This window comes from Sebastes umbrosus, chromosome 5, assembly GCF_015220745.1.
Source record: "Sebastes umbrosus isolate fSebUmb1 chromosome 5, fSebUmb1.pri, whole genome shotgun sequence".
Lineage (NCBI taxonomy): Eukaryota > Metazoa > Chordata > Actinopteri > Perciformes > Sebastidae > Sebastes > Sebastes umbrosus.
Window position 1 is genome coordinate 1,233,541 of NC_051273.1, and position 20,678 is coordinate 1,254,218.

General features: G+C 38.9%; 2 protein-coding genes across 3 annotated transcripts in view; one reads left to right on the forward strand and one right to left on the reverse strand.

The window, feature by feature from the left end:
* Nucleotides 1-934: 934 nt before the first annotated feature.
* On the forward strand, nucleotides 935-11,272 carry traf3ip2l (TRAF3 interacting protein 2-like). Of its 2 annotated transcripts, none has more exons than XM_037771072.1 (10): nucleotides 935-1,206; nucleotides 3,680-3,778; nucleotides 4,668-5,359; nucleotides 5,476-5,518; nucleotides 6,670-6,734; nucleotides 6,883-6,980; nucleotides 7,072-7,140; nucleotides 8,081-8,197; nucleotides 8,294-8,368; nucleotides 10,165-11,272. In XM_037771072.1, the coding sequence occupies exons 2-10, from the start codon at nucleotides 3,714-3,716 to the stop codon at nucleotides 10,309-10,311; spliced, it is 1,371 nt and encodes a 456-aa protein (XP_037627000.1). In that variant the 5' UTR covers nucleotides 935-1,206; nucleotides 3,680-3,713; the 3' UTR covers nucleotides 10,312-11,272. The 2 variants fall into 2 exon arrangements, with proteins under 2 accessions (XP_037627000.1, XP_037626999.1); XM_037771071.1 differs by having other exon boundaries at nucleotides 936-1,196.
* A 2,572-nt stretch (nucleotides 11,273-13,844) lies between these two features.
* The window catches only part of wwc3 (WWC family member 3), a 43,880-nt gene continuing 37,046 nt past the window's right edge, over nucleotides 13,845-20,678 (reverse strand). Inside the window, exons 13-23 of the mRNA XM_037771052.1 lie at nucleotides 20,143-20,223; nucleotides 19,969-20,055; nucleotides 18,757-18,952; nucleotides 18,479-18,652; nucleotides 17,486-17,613; nucleotides 17,255-17,402; nucleotides 17,004-17,168; nucleotides 16,093-16,185; nucleotides 15,774-16,004; nucleotides 15,567-15,694; nucleotides 13,845-14,618 (exon numbers count right to left, since the gene is read on the reverse strand). Of these exons, the coding sequence (XP_037626980.1) occupies nucleotides 14,552-14,618; nucleotides 15,567-15,694; nucleotides 15,774-16,004; nucleotides 16,093-16,185; nucleotides 17,004-17,168; nucleotides 17,255-17,402; nucleotides 17,486-17,613; nucleotides 18,479-18,652; nucleotides 18,757-18,952; nucleotides 19,969-20,055; nucleotides 20,143-20,223 (1,498 nt within the window). The 3' untranslated portion in view covers nucleotides 13,845-14,551. The remainder of the gene's footprint in view (nucleotides 14,619-15,566; nucleotides 15,695-15,773; nucleotides 16,005-16,092; nucleotides 16,186-17,003; nucleotides 17,169-17,254; nucleotides 17,403-17,485; nucleotides 17,614-18,478; nucleotides 18,653-18,756; nucleotides 18,953-19,968; nucleotides 20,056-20,142; nucleotides 20,224-20,678) is intronic.

Consider the following 20,678-nt stretch of genomic DNA (forward strand, 5'->3'; position numbering starts at 1 on the left):
CTGCCGTCTATGAGAGCCGGCTGTCAATCACTCTGAACTCCGACCAAACGGTCAAACTAGGCACGGGCTAGATGTTCTAAAGCCTGAAAACAGCCATGAGGAGGAGCAGAAGTCTAGTCATCTCTCAGAACACTTGAATTACAATTTGCTGAAAGGTTATTATGGGATTTTTGCCCAATGATGCCAAAAATATACTAACTACTGCCACTTTAATATTAGGGCTGTCAATCACATTTTTTATCTGTTCAAAATGTACCTTAAAGGGAAATTAGTCAAGTATTTAATACTCTTATCAACATGGGAGTGGACAAATATGCTGCTTTATGCAAATGTATGTAAATATGTATTATTGTAAATAATTTAACAACACAAAGCAATGACAGATACTGTCCAGAAAGTGAAAATCGTGCATAAAAAATACATAAACTCATAAATAAAACATAAATGCAAAAATACAAAAATAAATGAATGAATAATGCAAAAATAATTTCAAATATACATGCAAAAATAAGTAAATAAAAATAAATGCAAAATTAAATGAATTTATAATGCAAAAAAAAATTTAAATATACATGCAAAAATAAAAAAAAATGCAAATATACATGCAAAAATAAGTAAATAAATAATACAAAAATAAATACAAAAGTAAATGAATGAATAATGCAAATATACATACAAAAATATCAGAAAAAAAGGTCTGACAAATGTATGAAAAAAGTAAAAAAAAAAAAAAAGTCAAAATATAATAATAAAATATATCCGAAAAAAGTACGACAAATATCCAACAAATGTCAGAAATAAAGTCAGAAAAATATCCGAAAAATGTGCTCCAATCATATGACAGATATTGTCCAGAAACCCTCCCAGGTTATTGCATTCAGCATGAAAACATCCTGCAGCCTGTAGCCTGCAGCCTGCAGCCTGCAGCCCAACAGCAGCTGTCAGTGTGTCAGTGTGGGCTGCTCGGTTAAAGGTGGAGTCTCCCGGCGGGGCGGTGCTTCTCAGCAGTAAAGTAGACAGAAGGGCTCCGGTGCGTCAATATCTCTCATCTGCCTCGTGGAGTCGACGTTAAAGGACAAATATAAACATTCATATTGAACCCAAATTGTTTTTTTTTTAACCTGTTTGGAGGTGAAGGTGTGCACAGGTGAGGCTGAGCTCACCTGGAGGAGACTTTAACTTCAACAGCAGCGACGGTGAGTTCAGGTGAACTAATTACTTTACTTCATGTTACACAACCTGTTTATGTACTCTGCTGCATATCTGTCAGGTATATGAGTACTTCTGGTAACAATACACCGCTCTCAGGTAGCTGTGGGAATAAACACTTTATTCTAAGAAGATTCATTATAATGTTAAAGTTGACTCTGATGCTGTTTTGTATATTTAGATAAAATCTGGAGGTGTTTTTATTCACCTGTGAGTTAAAGTGCAGTCAGCAGTAAAAGGTGAACGGATACTGTATATCTGGGTCAGTCGGTGGAAACAGTAGGCAGAGTGTGTGTGCGACCACAGAGAGGATGTTAACAATCCTGTGTATTTACATTTACAGGAACTATCAGAATCTGAGGTTTTATAGACCTACATTCATATTAAGCAGCTTTGTGTTGTGCTGAGTTGTAAATGTGTGGAGATGTGATGGTCTGGAAAATAACTTTTAATGTGTAAACTGGCTTTTGTTAGATCATTCACCTTTTTTTTATTTTTTATTTCCAACTGAAAACAGACAAGTGAGGTCAATGTGATGAAAAAAAGATCCTCTAAGTCATTATAATGAGAGACCTTATCGAAATGGTGACACTTGAATTTTTTAGTCATTATTTTTAAGATGCTAAGTCATTATTTTGAGGTAATAAGTCATTATTCTTGCAATAATATTTTGCAATACTAATATTTTGAGATACTAAGTCATTGTTTTTAGTTTCTATGTCATTATTTTGAGATATTAAGTCGTTGTTTTGTGATACTGTCACTATTTTTGAGATACTGAGTCATTGTTCTGAGATACTAACTCAATATTTTTGCAATACTATTTTGCGATACTAATATTTTTGTGATACTAAGTCATTATTTTGAGATATTAAGTTGTTATGTAGCTATACTAAGTTGTTGTTTTGAGATACTAAGTCGTTGTTTTGAGATAATAAGTCATTATTTTGCGATAGTAATTCATTATTTTGCGTAACTAAGTCGTTTTGAGATACTAAGTCATTGTTTTGCTATACTAGGTCATTGTTTTGCTATACTAAGTTGTTGTTTTGCAAAACTAAGTCGTTGTTTTGAGATACTCAGTCGTTGATTTGCGAAACTAAGTCGTTGTTTTGAGATACTCAGTCGTTGATTTGCGAAACTAAGTCGTTGTTTTGAGATACTAAGTCATTATTTTGCGATACTTAGTTATTGTTTTGAGATAACAAGTTATTGTTTTGAGATACTAAGTTGTTGTTTTGAGATACTAAGTCATTGTTTTGAGATATTAAGTCGTGTTTTGAGATACTAAGTCATTGTTTTGCGATACTAAGTTATTGTTTCGAGATACTAAGTCATTGTTTCGAGATACTAAGTCGTTGTTTTGAGATACTAAGTCGTTGTTTTGAGATACTAAGTCGTTGTTTTGAGATATTAAGTCATTGTTTTGAGATACTAAGTCGTTGTTTTGAGATACTAAGTCATTGTTTTGAGATACTAAGTCGTTGTTTTGAGATATTAAGTCATTGTTTTGAGATACTAAGTCGTTGTTTTGAGATACTTAGTCATTGTTTTGAGATACTAAGTCATTGTTTTGAGATACTAAGTTTTGTTTTGCCATACTAAGTCATTGTTTCAAGATACTAAGTCGTTGTTTTGCGATACTAAGTCATTGTTTTGAGATACTAAGTTGTTGTTTTGCTATACTAAGTCGTTGTTTTGAGATACTAAGTCGTTGTTTTGCTATACTAAGTCGTTGTTTTGAGATACTAAGTCGTTGTTTTGCTATACTAAGTCGTTGTTTTGAGATACTAAGTCATTGTTTTGCTATACTAAGTCGTTGTTTTGAGATGCTAAGTCGTTGTTTTGCTATACTAAGTCGTTGTTTTGAGATACTAAGTCGTTGTTTTGCTATACTAAGTCGTTGTTTTGAGATACTAAGTCGTTGTTTTGCTATACTAAGTCGTTGTTTTGAGATACTAAGTCATTGTTTCAAGATACTAAGTCTTTTATGGGCAGAAATGGGCTTCCATAGCTTTGATGACTGTTTGTGTGAAATGTTTTGAGTCGTTTTTAATGTGTAATTGTTATAAATGATGCCTTAAAAAGTACAGTGGGCATAAAGCTGTGAATCATTGTTTATCAAACGTGTCATTAGTAAGAAATCAGGAGGAAGCTTTGTGGTTTAATTTTCCATCGTAGTGTTGTTGCTGTCCGTGAGCGGCATCATTTCCGTATTCCCACATGTGAGTTGATTCGTCTCCTGAGAATCAACCAACAAACTTTCAGAGAAAAGTCCCCTGTGTGGGAGAGACGTAAACTAAATGAGCTCTCATGCAAATCAAAAACACCAGCAGAAGCGTGGGCTGTTGTAGAAATTGCTTTACTTAACAGCTGTGTGTGTGTTAATGTTCAGAAAGGAAGCAGCTGTACTTTCAATCAGATAATTAGTGTCGTCAGTTTTGTTAATTGTTGTTTAAAATGTCTCCAGAGTTTCAGATGCAGCGTAAACCAGACACACATGGATGTCAGGAGGAGGAGGCCCAATGATGCTGCCAACCTCGATCTACTCGGCTTCAGCACCCAATAGGTGACAACAGACACGCTGTTAGACGTTATATAATGTACATGCTGCCTCTTTGCTGTTGTTTGTATTCAAATGTGTTCATACGGATGTTGTTTTAACCAGCAGCCACAGCAGATATCTCACTCTGATAAGAAATGGTGACTTTTACACGCTACAAAATAGGGCTGAATGATTTTGGAAAAAAATATCTAATTGCGATTAATTTGACTGATATTGCTATTACAATATGATTTGCGATATTATATAGTAATTTTTTTACTAAGAGATACTAAGTCGTTATTTTGCGTCACTAAATCGTTATTTTGAGATACTAAGTCGTTATTTTACGATACTAAGTCATTATCTTATGATACTAAGTCATTATTTTGCGTTACTAAGTCATTATTTTACGATACTAAGTCATTATTTTGCGTTACTAAGTCGTTATCTTACGATACTAAGTCGTTATTTTGCGTTACTAAGTCATTATTTTACGATACTAAGTCATTATTTTACGATACTAAGTCGTTATCTTACGATACTAAGTCGTTATTTTGCGTTATTAAGTCATTATTTTGCGTTACTAAGTCGTTATCTTACGATACTAAGTCGTTATTTTGCGTTACTAAGTCATTATTTTGCATTACTAAGTCGTTATCTTACGATACTAAGTCGTTATTTTGCGTTACTAAGTCATTATTTTGAGATACTAAGTCGTAATTTTACGATACTAAGTCATTATTTTACGATACTTAGTCGTCATTTTGCGATACTAAGTCGTTATTTTAAGATACTAAGTCATTAAAATCTTGATTAATGATTCAGCTGCTATAGTGCATTAAGAGTGAAACAGCTGTTCCACCAGATGTTGGCGGACCAGTTTTAATCTCCTCTAACGATGTTGATGAATCAGTTTCAGTCACGTCAGCCAGCTGAGCAGGTACCTCAGCAGCCACCACAACACGCCTGAAGAGGACGATGAGACCATGAGCACTCAGGAGCAAGAAGCCAACGTCGTCCACAAGCCAGACGCCACCCCCGACCCCGACGTCCACCTCCACCGCCCTCCTCCAGAGCACGCCGCCTTCGCCGATGACTCCCTGTTCAGCAGGCCGAGGCCGGTCAGCGAGCAGGAACACAAACACAACCACGCCCTGCCTCCTCCTGGCTCCAGCTACTGCTCCTACCAGCCCCCCCGCAGCCTACCTGCCGGCTACAGCCAGCCCACGCCGTTCCCCAGTCAGGCCGACGGCGCCTGGCTCCACCCGAGCTTCGCCAGCAGCTGGTCAGGGTATCCCAACAGCCTGCCGTCGTCACTGAGCCAGAAAGATTACTCCAGCTGCTCCGGGGAGAGCTGCCTGTCGGGGTACAAGTTTGTGTCCCTGCCCGGCCGCCACAGCCCCAGCATCAGCAGCTTAGAGCAGCCGCTCTCGCTGTGCTCCAACCCGCCGTCGGGCAGCTTGTGCCACCATACATTGTCTCCGTACACGTGCTCGCCACAGGGAGCGGCCTGCTGCGCCCAGCGCCCTGCAGACGCCTTCAACAGGGGGCCTGTGGCCAACAAACCGCCGTGGCCACCGTACCACCCGGCCTACGACCCGTACTGTAAGTCTGCTGTTCATCAACACCGACACAAAACAACGACACGACAGTAAATTAATGTTCTATTCATCTATTCATAAACAGTAAAGGATGTTTTCTTTATTCTGTCGTCACTTTAGATCCCGGCGCCTGCAGACTTCCTGGAGCCGGATACACACCAATGTGAGTTCTTATTATATATTCTATTCTATATCACAGTACACATATTTGAGACACGTTGCATCCAAGGTTATATTAGTTTTGAATTTTCAATTAGTTTCTATTTTATTTTAATTAAAAAAATGTGTTAGTTTTGGTTTAGTTTCAGTTTTTCATAAAGGTTTAGTTTTTATATTTTTTAGTTTTTATTTATATAGTTTTAGTTTGTTTTTGTTAGGGTCAGATATGTCTCATAAACTAACTGAAATTTCTGCGCTAAGTGAAGGAATAACTTTTTAGATCTGATGTCATTCAATGTTCAATATATTTTACATAAAAAACATTCTATACACGGTAAATTAAAGTGTTTGAATTACACCGTAGCTTCTGGGAAAGCCCTATTTTTCAAGGGTGGCAGGGTACTGTACTGTACTGTAATTTGTTATTGTCATCTATGGTGGTTATTTGCATAAAAACACAAAATTCAAATGATTATGATTATTTAAATATTTGCTATTTAATATAAATCTTGTCATTGGTAGTTTTAATGATGTATTATAAGCTGGTTAGAGCTAGTGTTATGACGTTTAACAGGTCATAATTCTCTCTAATATCTATTTTATGTAAAAACCTCTCCTTCAAACAACTGGATTTATTCAAGTTTCTCACCAAAAACTTCATATTACGAGATTACATTTGAACACATCATTAAAATTAACCTTCGCTCAATAGTCATTTTTACTGAACAGAGCTTGAACGCCTCATAATAATAACTCAATGGCACCTCCGTTAACGTTAGTAGCTCCGTTATTTATCCAGTCAGGACAGAGCTGCTAACGGCTGCTAACAGCTAACGTTACTAACTCTCCTCCTGCTGATTTCAACACAGCTTTGTTGTTCTCAGTGTCGCTTTATCAGCAGAAATAGGGTGCGTCCTCTCAGGTTTAGTAGCTCCACGCTTTTGAGTGAATTTTTTTCTCTAAAAAAAATATTTTATTTGTATTAGTTTTTTAACCAGGACATATTGTTTCAGTTTAGTTTTTTCTTAAAAGATATTGTTTTTATTCAGTTTCAGTTCACTAAAAATATATTTCACTGCTTATTTTCCCTTTAGTTTACGATAATACCTCCGGTTTCATCACGTTTCTAACTAAATGATCTTTAACTCCGTGCAGCGGCCACAATGCTCCGGCTAAAGAGAAGCATCCTCCTCACAGCACGCCGCTCTCTCTGGAGCAGAGTGAGTGTTGATAATCACATTATTTACTGTGCTGCTGTGTGTATATATACGTGTGTGTGTGTGTGTGTATATATATATATATATATATATATATACTATATATCCTCCTTTTATTATTTATTCATTTACTCTTTTCTGTTGAATACAGGGAGGGTGTTTGTGACGTACGAAGCGGACAACGACAAGCACGTCAACGAGATCATCAAGTTTGTCGCTCTGCTGCGACACAACGGCTTTGATACGCACGTACGTACGCGGTTTATTCTTAATTTAACGGTTGATCAGAGACGGTTTAATGTTTGTTAAACTGACTGACTGATGTCTTTGTTTGTTTCAGATCGATATATTTGAGCAGCAGTTCAGGAGTATAAGCAAGATAGACTTCATGGAGCGATACCTCAGTGAGGTAAAAACAACCAGACCTTTCCAACGCCACTAGTTTATTTAACGCATTAACACAACTTGTGATTTTTAGGTTGTAGCGGCTCAGTTTTAAGGATATAGTGAAGATACTGGTATAATATGAAACTATAAAACCTGATGAATCCATCAGTACCAACCATGTGTTACTAGCGGACATTTTTCAGACTTTTTTCGGACATTTTTCAGACATCTGTCAGACATTTTTTGAACATTTTTTTGACTTTTTTTTGGACAGTTGTCGAAGATTTGTCGTACTTTATTCGGACATTTTTCAGACATTTTTTTTTTACTTTTTTTCATACATTTGTCAGACATTTTCCAGACTTTTTTTTTTTTTTTATATTTTTCAGACTTTTTTCAGAAATGTTCCAACATTTTTCAGACATTTTATTAAACTTTTTTTCAGACTTTTTTTCAGACTTTTTTCGGCCATTTTTCAGTTATCTGTCAGACATTTTTCAAACATTTTTTTTACATTTATTCGGACAGTTGTCGGAGATTTGTCTGACATTTGTTGGATATTCGTCGTACTTTATTCGGACATATTTCAGACATTTTTCAGACATTTTTCAGAAATTTCTCAACATTTCTCAAACATGGTAAATCCTAATGCTAAATGCAGTACCTGTGAGGGTTTCTGGACAATATCTGTCATTATTTTGTGTTGTTAATTGATTTCCAATAATAAATATAGTCATACATTTGCATAAAGTAGGTACATTTTGAACAGATAGAAAAAGTGCGATTAATCATGATTAACTATTTTAATCGATTAACAGCCTACTTTTTATATAATAATCTAGCCAACTGGGGAAGTCGTTGAACCATCTTTTCTTTCTGCAGGAGCAAACATGTTTTATCGAGGAGTTTAATAACAGCACAAGAATGAAAACGGCTCTTATTTATGTTGTTTGGTCACCCAGAAAGAGTACCTGATCATCATCATCATCAGTCCCAAGTACTACGAGACGGTGACGGCCTCGCCGGTCGGCCTGGTGAACGACGAGAGGACCTTCAACACCGTCTACATACACAAACAGGTTCACAACGAACTCCTGAAGACGGAAACATTCACTCTGAAATCTGCTGCTTTTTATCATTTATTTTTAAAATGTATTTTTCTGTGTCTCTTTCAGCTGCAGAATGAGTTCATCCAGAACGGAAGCAAGAATTTCAGGTTCATTCCCATCGTGTTCCCCGGGGCTAAAAAGGTGAGTTTTAATGCTTCATTTACTCCCTCTGTGTGATTATGCAACGCCCTGTTCCAGTTAACACACGCCGTACGTACGTATGATGTCACATCAACACGCAACAAAACACTGTCTGTGTTTAGACTAGGGCTGTCAATAGATTAAAGGATTTAATGGTGATTAAAGCTGTACTAAACAGTCATTATGACGGCTCAGGGCCTTCTGTATGTTAGCAGAGAAGATAAATAACATTCCTGTCATTTCTTTTAGTGTAAACATGAAGTGACAGAGCTTTAAAAACGGATCCTTGATGCCTGTTTGATCCTGTTTAAATCCATCTAGAATAAAAACACATTCATTCTTTAGGCTTCTGTCTTTCGCTCGTGACGACGTCGTCACGTTACGCGTAAAACGAAACAAAACTACCAACGCCTTCTCTCCCCGCTCAACTCTTGTGACGTTAAACGACAGAAACTGAACAGACTCGACCTTTCAGGAGACGGCGCTATCACGCAATTACTCCGACAATAAAGTAGTGCAAAGATTAAACATTACGTCCACTCCTACACAGTTCAACCATGTATTTAGTATGTATACGTAGCTACATCTGAGACAAAAACAAACTAAATATATAAGCACTGGGGCTGTCAGTCGATTAAAATATTTAATCACGATTAATCACACATTTTTTTATCTGTTCAAAATGTACCTTAAAGGGAGATTTGTCAAGTATTTAATCCTCTTATCAACATGGGAGTGGACTAATATGCTGCTTTATGAAAATGTATGTATATATTTATTATTGTAAATCAATTAACAACACAAATCAATGACAGATATTGTCCAGAAACCCTCACAGGTACTGCATTTAGCATAAAGATTTAGCATGCCCGAAAAAAAGTTAAAAAAAATGCCTGACAAATGTCTGAATAATATCAACCTAACAAAAGATTTAAAAAGTAAAAACAAAATGTCTGAAAAATATCAGAAAAAAGAAGAAAGAAATATGTCTGACAAATGTATGAAAACAAAAAAAAAAAATATCCAACAAATGTCCGACAACTGTCCGAAAATAAAAATTAAAAAAATGTCAAACAACTGTCTGAAAAAAAAAATGTCCGACAAATGTCCGAAAAAAGTAAAAAAAATATCCCAAAAATGTCCGACAACTTTCGGAAAAAAGAGTAAAAAAAATGTCTAACAAATGTCGGAAAAAAGTAAAAAAATTGTCCGACAAATGTCTGAAAATAAAGTGAAGAAAATGTCCAACAAATGTCCGACAACTGTCCGAATAAAAAGTTAAAAAGAAATTCTCAAAAATGTCCAGAAAAAAGTCCGACAAATGTATGAAAAAAAGAAAATGTCCGAAATATCTCCAAAAAAAGTATGACAAAAATATCCAACAAATGTCCGTCAACTTTCCGAAAAAAAGTTAAAAAAGTCAGAAAAATATGCTCCAATCATAACATGACAAACTGCAGCCCAACAGGCAACAACAGCTGTCAGTGTGTCAGTGTGCTGACTTGACTATGACTTGCCCCAAACTGCATGTGATTATCATAAAGTGGGCATGTCTGTAAAGGGGAGACTCGTGGGTACCCATAGAACCCATTTACATTCACTGATCTGGAGGTCAGAGGTCAAGGGACCCCTTTGAAAATGGATATGACAGTTTATCCTCTCCAAAAAATGTGTGTAAGTTTGGAGCGTTATTTAACCTCCTTCAGGACCAGCTGGTCTGACATGGTTGGTACCGATGGATTCATCAGTTATGTTAATGCGTCTGATGAGTCTTCCTCTTCTCTTCATGATCACAGTGTCACGTCCCAAACTGGCTCCAGAACACGCACGTCTACGAATGGCCGCTCCATCGCGACGACATCCTGCGGCGGCTGATGAGGGTGGAGAAGTACAACCCGCCTCCTATCGGAGCGCTCCCGACCATCGTTTCCATCCCCATATAGAGACGTCGGACCCGAGGACGCAGGACTGGACTCTTTGGATTAAACGTTTGCGGAGGACTGCTGGCGGTTGTGGAGGTGAACGGGGATGTGCACGATGTGGTGGTGATTTAGGGTGCCGTGTGGACGTTTCTCCTGGATTATACTGTATGTTGAATGATTAGAGCCTTTTAAATGCCACGTCAGTTTTAAGTGTTGATGTGACCTGGAGGCTCTCAGTTTTAATCTCTGATGTTTACTGGTGCTTTTACAGCCGGACAGGTACAATGTTTACTTCTTTAATTTAAAAAGTCTTGATTCATAGAATTTGAACACGTGTTTGATGATTAAACAGCCGACAGATGTGATGAATAGTTTAGTGACATATGTTTGAGCTTCCATTTATGAGAAGTCAACACGCCGCCTCGGCCAGATTATCTTTCTTATTACAGCGTCTATCTAGAGCAAACAGCCGCCCGCCTGGAGGTGGTGTTGTGAAGAGTCAAAGTGACGGATGATGCATAAAGAGGATCATAATTTACTTTCATTTGTTTTGTGTTTATGGCAGATGTTGTTTAAAGTGGAGGCAGATTTACGCCTCGTTTCCACACAGTTCTGTTTTGCGTCTGTAATTCTGTCTAGTATACGGATTATTACGCCTCCTGGCGCGAGGAAGTGCTTCTCTTTACGGATGGATAGAAACGTCACCGCGGATACGGGAGAGAGGTTAACTTTGTCTACTTTTCGCACAGACTGTATAAAAGCAGTAGAAGTCGTCACCGTGACGTCACCCGGACTACGGTTCTGAAGCCTCGAGCTCGTCATCTTAGTCGTCTCCAATTGTTTTTCTGTCCGTTGCCATCTTGACTTTTGTCCGTCGCCATCTTGACTTTTGTCCGTCACCATCTTGGTTTTTGTCCGTCGCCATTTTGGTTTTTGTCCGTCGCCATCTTGGTTTCTGTTCGTCGCCATCTTGGTTTCTGTCTGTCGCCATCTTGGTTTCTGTTCGTCGCCATCTTGGTTTTTGTTCGTCGCCATTTTGTTTTTTGTCCGTCGCCATCTTGGTTTCTGTTCGTCGCCATCTTGGTTTCTGTCCGTCGCCATCTTGGTTTCTGTTCGTCGCCATCTTGGTTTCTGTTCGTCGCCATCTTGGTTTCTATCTGTCGCCATCTTGGTTTCTGTTCGTCGCCATTTTGTTTTTTTTCCGTCGCCATCTTGGTTTCTGTTCGTCGCCATCTTGCTTTCTGTTCGTCGCCATCTTGGTTTCTATCTGTTGCCATCTTGGTTTCTGTTCGTCGCCATCTTGGTTTCTATCTGTCGCCATCTTGGTTTCTGTTCGTTGCCATTTTGGTTTCTGTCTGTCGCCATCTTGGTTTCTGTTCGTCGCCATCTTGCTTTCTGTTCGTCGCCATCTTGGTTTCTATCTGTTGCCATCTTGGTTTCTGTTCGTCGCCATCTTGGTTTCTGTTCGTCGCCATCTTGGTTTCTATCTGTTGCCATCTTGGTTTCTGTTCGTCGCCATTTTTGTTTCTATCTGTTGCCATCTTGGCTTTTGGCCAAATACGAACCGAAAAAATCGGAAGGAGTTTCGCAAACACATCGGAGATCACGGAGGTTCCCATCTTAATGAATGAACTTCTGGTTGACTCGTATACTGTACGTCGCAGAGCGATGTGGAAACGAGGCGTTAGATTTATTTTTTACAGTTTGTGTTAAATATTATTTTTGTCTTGTGCAACCGTCAGATTTAGCAGCATCAGAATTATACATTTATATATTAAATTATGGACAAAATTATTAAAGTATGTTTTTTAATCATGTGTTTTTACTCATTAGAAGTTGTTTTTATTGCTGAACAAGGTGCTGACTTCCTGAATGCCACTAGTTCACCACCAGAGAAACATGAGAATCATACATTATTATATTTATTGTTTTTTTTGTTTAAAAAAGGGGGGTCTAAAACAATCAAAAACAGGATTAATTTTAAATCTAATGTTGAATATTTTATAATAATTAAAACGGCATGGTACGTCTGCCTTTATGCAATAAAATCAGTGATTGTGAAGCAAACTTTTATTTTATTTTATTTATTTTACCTCTAAACACCGTTGTGGATTTACGACGGTGTCGAGATGTAAAACAATAACTTGCAAACAAAACTACGCTAACGATAAAAACAACAACAATGTATGGTAGCTAAAAGTCAAAATACAGGATAATAAACATGTTAAAGAGTACATAATAAAATAGAAAAATAATCAACAGATTAAAGGGACTGTTTGTAAGAATCGGGGGAGACGCCGGAGTTTTGGTCGGAGACGATAACGTTTCTCGCTGCGGAGCCCCGTCACTTCACAAGACACGGGAAACCTCTGTTGGTCTGGAGGAGCTGCAGCAGTTATTTCTGCACAAACGTCCACTGAACATTCACTAGATATTCTCAGAGCTAAACTAACTCTTCTGCAGTGTGGAGTGAGCAGCATGCACGTGAGAGGTGGAGAGAGAGAGAGAAAGAAGGAGCGCGGTGTGTGAGTGAAGGCAGGCAGAGGAGCAGAGTACAGCAGAGACTCCGGTCCTGGAGACCAAAGCTACGGTCTCCCCCGCGTCCTCCGACCGCGACCAACACTGTTTAACAGCTTCACTAGATACAACCAAGAGGTTTTGGTGCTTCACTGCAGTTTGTGTTGGAGTCTGAGTCTGAACAGCGGAGACACACGAGAGACCATGAGACACCGACCAACAATGATTTATACGCGTAAGAAGTTACAAACAGTCCCTTTAAGTCTAAAGCTTTGGCAGCCCTAATTACAAGTTTAAATATGCAAATGAGGCATTATCTAATGCTAACTTTTGGTGGATTTAGGAGAAATCTAGTAGTTAAATAAAGACCTTAATGTGTATTTTGGATGTTTCCTTTCCACCAGTCTGAATGAAGATGAAGCTAAAAAGCCCCAAATCTGTTCATAAATGTTTTTGCCTGCAGCGTCTCACCTTAAAACTTTATAGCTAAACATGACCTGACACAACCTTTCGGTAAAGATGGCAGTAAATTCTGATCATCCGGCCGGATGGTGAGACGGCATCCAGGGATTTCAACCGTCTGTAACCTCATGATGTCATGACGGTTAACCACAGACAAGCAGCGACTTGGACTGGTTCTGCCTGCAGGGCTTCGTGGGCATTTTTCTGTCAAGAGAACGCAGAGGTTTAGGTATGCTTTGTTATTAATTACACATCTGCCAACACAACGGGGTTTGTGTTCGACAGTTAGCGAGGTCGAGCTCTTCCTCTCTCCTTCTGGTGGCTTCAAACAGGATGTCGTATGGAGATAAGTAGCTGACACAGCGGCCCGCCGGCTGCGTGCGGTGCAGCTTCTCAAGAATCGGCAAGTTTAGACTGAACTGGGTCATCGTCGCCACCCATGTGTGGTTAGAGAGAAAAATCACGTGTATGGCGTTGACACATTTTAAAGAAAATGCTTGTGTGTGCAGACTCTGATTGATTAACATAAACCCCGTTCACCTGAAACTAATTTAAAAAGCGGAGACGTGCTTTAATGTTTTTTTTTTATCTTCACAAGAGGTAACACTGCAGATGTTCATACAGACATCATAAAAAAAATCTGAATACAGTGTTTCATATATTCATCCATATATTGAAAAGTACATGAAATAATATTAATTTTAATAACATAACAACAAAAAGGGACAATGACATCTGTAATAAAAGTGGATTACAAAGTGACATTTTTAATGTAAATAACTCTTAAGAATTAGGTAACAGACAATTTAACTGTATGTAAAAACATTGAAGTGCTATTTGTTCAAAGCTACACTTAAAAAAGCAGGAAGCGTTTTTTGTTTTTTAAATTTCCTTCAAGGAAAAGTACTATAAAATAAGTTACAGTACAGTGAATTTGTCCAAACCGACTTTTGTTCCCGTCTTCCAGCCTTTTTGTAATAAGCACAAACAACAGAAGTAACTCATACAGGAGTAAAGAGTTTCCTCACGAGAGGCGTCTTTTCCCCCAAAAAAGGAAATGATCAGCCGCGCCGCCGTCGATGATGATGACGTGTTTCTAGCGTGTCCGTGTTTGTTTGTTTGTAAGAATCACGTCTGAAAAACCTTCTAATCTTCAACACCATCTGCGTGTCGTGTCGCGCCGTGCCGCCCGCGTCCTCCGTAGAAACAACTTTGTACTTCATGAGCTCAGAAAATTTGACAAATACTTCATGTTTAGTCACAGAACACAAGAGGCGAGCTCTCATACGTCGTCCGCTGGTAAAGGAGGTATGTTGAACCTTGGTCTGGTGAAAAAAGCCATCTTCTCTCTGCAGACAAACCAAACAAACATTAATGTCACTCATAGTAGAATAAAAACAGCGCTTCTACACAGCATGTGGGGGCGTGATGAATAAACAACACTGAAATGTGAAATACTCTCCTGCCAACATTTTGCATCTAAACTATTCATACAAAACTTTCTCATTAAAACGTTTGATAGATTCAGTCAGAGGATCAACGAGCAGGATCCTGTTGACCCAGAGCAGCGTCTGAAGTCTGTCTGAGGTTAACTGTTGTGTAGACGGGTTCCTTTCAGGGGACAAAACAGCTTTGACAGACGGTCACAAGATTGTAATAAACATACAGTATATTTAACATTGTTGGTACATTCTTGTTAACTTTCAGGGCTGTGACGATTCACATATCTCCTGATTCCATTTGTTTTATGACGTACTTTACTATGACTTCTTTATGACGTACTATACTATGACTTTTTAAATTCATGCTATACTCTGACTTTTGTGACATTTCTGACATACTAAACATACCTAACTATGCCTAATGACATTTCTTAAGACATGTATAATATATATATTGACCTAAGTGCTTTTTATTCAGTCCAAGTAGCCCTATATTTGACACTAATGCCTCTCTAAATGGGCTGGATACGCGTCTAGTCAGTCCAAGTGCTTCACTAAGATGCCCCTCTAGTTTGCAGTGTGGTTGTATGAGGTACTTCTCCATAGTCAGTGTATTACTACAGTAGATGGAGTTAGTAGAAACAGACGGGAGAACCAGCACGGGAGTAAAGTAATGTTCTGCTGTGGACGGAGGCATCAGCTAAACACATTTTAGACACCTAAAATAATCTATATTTAGAATGTTTTCACCTCTTTACCTCGCTATCAGACAGCCCTTTCTGACGGGGAACTGAAGCTGTTATCTACGCTCTCTTCAAAGCCACCAGACTCCATTGAGAAAAACAGCATTTTTACCTGAATGTCTGCACAGGCAGGGGCTCCTTCTGGCTCTGCCCCCTCATCTGCAGAACCTCCTTGGAAGCTTTCCTCAGCCTCCTCTCTGCCGCCTCCTCCTGACGCTGCTCCTGCTTGCTTTGGCTCGCCTGAAGCACAACAAAACAGAGTGAATCTCTGCGTGGCCGAGGCTGGGTCTCAGGTAGCCACGTCAGCCTCCAGTCTCACCTGTCTCTGAGCCTCTCTGAGCAGGCAGCGGAAGCGCTCGTCCCTCAGGGCCCAGTGGGGCAGCTCCGTGGTGTCCCTGGCTTGCGGGTCCTCCAGTCTCAGCTTCAGCTCCCTCAGGGCGGTCAGCTCCTCCATCAGCTGCCTCTGACGCGTCCTGCAGGCCTGGAGATCCAGCTCCAGGTCCAGGGAGGTACGTGTCGGCTGCTCGGCCAGGGAGGACCGGTACGACTGCTGCTCTCACACACACACACACACAAACAGCTCAGATACTAAACACTCTGATATGGGCAAGCTTGAGGATAAAATAATCAGACTGTACCTGCTTATATCGCAACGTCCTTCTTTCCAATGTGTTCCTGACAAAGGGCGATTTCTTTGGTAGAGTTGAGCTGTCACTGTCGCTGCGATATAACTGAAAGGGAAAATCAGAAACTCAGACAGAGCTACCAAAACAGAAATATCAACATCAATATCAAATGTCAGTCAACAATTTGTTTACTCAACATCCTGAACTACGACTTTTTTTTTTTTTTTTTTTTACAATTTTGACAAACTATACTACGATTTATTTTTATTTTATTTTTTTCGACATAATATACTTTTAAAGTTTTTTGACATACTATGACTTTTTTCTTTTTTGGCATACTATAGTATGGTTTTTTTTTTTTTCTTTTACTTTTTCGACATACTTTACTTTAACTTTCTTTTTTTTGAGTTTTTTAACTTTTTTCGACATACTATACAATGATTTTTTTTGACAGTTTATTTTTTTCGACATACTATTACTTTTTTTTTTTTACTTTTTTCGACATTTTATACTTTTAAAATTTTTTCGACATACTATGATTTTTTTTGACATTCTTCGACTTGCTATACCATGACTTTTTTAAAAACTTTTTTTGACATACTATACTGACTTTTTTTTTTTTTACTTTTTTCGACAGTTTACTTTTTTCGACATAATATACAATGACTTTTTTGGACAAAATATACTTTTTTAAATGTTTTTTCAACATACTATACTATGACTTTTTTTTATACTTTTTTCCACATACTATATGATTTTTTCTTATTACTTTTGGACATACTATATTATTACTTCTTTTTTTTAACTTTTTTCGACATACTAAACTATGACTTTTATTTATTACTTTTTTCGACACACTATGACTTATACCTACTGTCCACACAGACCATAATGTTCCTTTTCATACAGTTGCATAAACTCACCCTGCAGACGTACTGACTACGAGCGCCAGGAGAGAAGGTCTGGGAGCGAACGATGGTGCTGCCGCGCATAAATGGTGATGCGTGACCCCAGCGACCCCCTCTCTCTTTGGGCCGGACTCGCACCGGCTCCGGGAACAGGCCTTCTGTCATGGTGGCCTTTTCCACCTGCAACAACAAGCGACTTAAATGCATCCATGCCACAGACTCTTCTGGTGTCAGAGGATACAAACGAGCAGTGACGCAGACTTTACCTTCACTGTAGACAGTTTGCCGGTTGTCTGGTCACAGCGCCCTCCAGTGGTGATGCAGATGCCCTCTGCACACAGGCCCTCTGAGAAGGGAGCTGTGAACGCTATGCTGTTGCTGCAGCCGCTGTCCACGGACTCTGCCTGCCAACTCCTGCAAAACACACCCTTGTTGTCAACTTTAACAAAAATGCTGGCGGCAAAAAGAAGTGAACGACAAGCAGAAAATGTTGCCACCTCTCAGATGCCGCCTCCCCCGGCTCATCCTTCTTCTCCAACCTCTGCAGCTCCAGCTCTGCCTCCCGTTCCTCCAGATGGGTGGTGGTGGTGGTGGTGTTGCGTGACAGCAGCGTGCACACGGTGTCCTGTAATGTCACAGAGCAAACTATCAAACACCGTCTTCACAATGTCAACATTCCTCCTCTGACAGCATGTTTGTTTGGGTTGTGAGACACATTCCTGTCAGTTACTCACTAGAACGAGCTGCACACCTGCAGACTAGAGGCTGAGAGCTACTTTACAACAGTATGAAGAGGAATTTCTCTTAAAAGGTACAGCAGGATTTACAGTTTAATAAATTCAATGCAGTGAATATGTCATTATTTTCTGGTAACACCTCAGGATTGCCAATTTTTATTTGGTATTGATGACTCTTCCTCTAACTCAGGTCCATAATATCTCGGAACTCTCTCGAATATTTTTATGAAAAAGTCATAGTATAGTATGTCGAAAAATTTTGTGAAAAAGGTCAGTTTTTTTTTCCATAAAATTCTTCGAGAAATTATACTATGACTTTTTTTTCATCAAAAATGTCAACATACTATGATTTTTTTATTTTTTTCGACATAATATATGCTGACTTTTTTTTTTTACTTCTTTTGACATACTATGACTTTTTAAAATCTTTTTTCAACATACAATACTATGACTTTTTTTCATGAAATTTTTCGACATATTATACTATGACTTTTTCCATAAAATTTTACGACATACTATACTATGACGTTTTTCATGAAATTTTTCGACACGTTTCCTTAAAACTGTACATTTGTTTACTTTTCATTTTCATTTTAATAACCTAAATCTGATTTTAATTACCCTGTAAAATAATTTGGTCACCCCCTGCAATGCTTCGCTCCATCTCCCTGAAGCCGATACCTGAGATCACTTTCTACGCTGTCACGCTGTTACACGACACTGCTGTTATTTACTGAACTGATGTGTGCTTACCGTGGCTCTGGGCCGTTGCTCGTCCTCCTGGCTGTCGTGGAGTCTGCGCTGGCTGAGGCTCTTCTGTTCAGGCTTGGGCGTCTCCGGCGTCCCGCTCAGCGTCTGCACTCGCAGCCAGTGGTAAACCATCTCTGCACTTCCCTCACAATCAGCCAGGCTCACCTGGGCTGTACCCTGCAGGGACACACAGGACATGTCATTATTTTAATTTAGGTGTCATCAGCAGATCAGTGTTGTGTTGTAGTGACTACAGTCTCGGCTCAGCCGTCCAGACCCACCAGTAGCTCCTCCTGAGCCTGAGGTCCCAGCGAGCAGACGGACAGCTGCAGAGCGCACACCGCCAGGGCGTTTGCAGGGACAGGAATGCGGAAGCCTTCGTTGAAACTCATCTGGGACTGCGGCTCCAACGCCGTACAACAGTAAAACGCACAGGCCCTGCTGGCGTCCAGTGGAATCAAGTGCACCTTCACATACCTGGACAACGAACGGAGAAATGTTCACAATATGAGGTTTCTACTTATTGATAACAGCAATGCTCCTGCTCACCATCGAATCAGACAAGTTCACATCGAGCATCAGTTCGTTAACATACTGTGCATGTAGCTGCCCTACTATAAAAATAAGCCTGGTTTAAAGTCCATCACTGTCTGTTCCTGATTCCTCGTCTGAGTACAGAGTTAAACTCATTTCCTTTCATTAAACGCCACATCACAATTAAAGTAAATTATTTTGTCTACCCTAAATGTGTCTGTTATATCCTTGTGTCTGTCTACAGATCTCATTAGCCCTGTGTGACGGTATATTTTCTTTTTATTTGTATTAATTTTTTTCTATTATTTTTTTTTTAATTATGTTTTTATCTGTTTCTATCTGTGACAATATATGTAGGCATTGTTACTTTTAAATAAATGCAGCTGATGAAGTGAGTGTGTATATAGGACTTGTGTATTGTGTATATAGGAATTGGCTTATCCCTGGTTAGGATTTTAAGAAATAAAAACACATAATAGAGTCTATTACAGGCATAGAATTTAACAATAAACAGACCGCTACAAACAGTAATTGAAACAACAATTAAAAACACAAAAGAAGAAATGAAAATATGTATACTATATGAACACCATGTATCTCAGTGTTCACATAAAATCTGTTATCGTTTCTTATTTCTAATGGCGGGGTAATCTAGAATGGACCATAATTTACTAAATGAACATCATGCTGTATTGAAGAAGACTTGAAACTAGCGATTGAGACCATAAACTCATGTTTACAATGTTTACTGAGGAAATAAATCAAGAGAGAAGTAGACTCATTTTCTATTAGACTTCTATACAACCAGAGGAGTCGCCCCCTACTGGCCGGTAGAGAGAACGCAGGTTTAAGACTTCATCTGTGGCTTCACTTTTCAGGTATCGATCTTCTCATCTAACTCTCGACAAGAAGTTGTCCAACTAATTGTTGTTTTAATAATCAGAGCTGGAAGAACTCACACTTTATAGCCGTCTCTCACGATGGACCTGTTCAAGTTCTTGAGCTGTAGCAGATGCAGCCGGAGAGATTGAGAACTGGACTCCCACCTGTCAAGAGGAAAGAACAGCAGGTGGAGTTAGACACTAACAGGGAATAACCACGTCCAGTCTACTACACACTACCAGGTTACTCACAGCAGTCCCAGCTGGATCTGGGTGGGCTCGCTCACGGACGTCACGTCTTTCATGTAGGACATCTCGTCGGACTCCTCTGGCCTGTTGGAGGAGCGACAGTAAACAAACGGTTATTCTCTCTCGTTGGACACAAAGTGAAGACGGTCCAGTGACCCAAACAGCATTATATATATAATAAAGTATACTGTTCCTATCCCAATAAGTCCTCTTTCACCCTGACTTTACTGAGAAAAGAAGGTCAGGGATGAAAGATCTGTTTGATTGGCAGTATACTGCCTGTTAAGGAATGTTATGACTCTCTATACCCCTGTACCAAAAAGTGCACTTTTTGTTAACAGAGCCTGAGAGTCCATTTTATTTATTGTTTTGGTTGTATGGTTTTATTCATGTTTTTTTTTATCATTATTATTATTTAGGATATTTTAATGTTTTTACTTTCCTTTCCAAATTCATGAAGAAATTAAGAAATGTAAAAAAGAAATGTGTAAAGAAAAGAATACAGAAAAATAAATAAATATATAAATAAATACATGTAT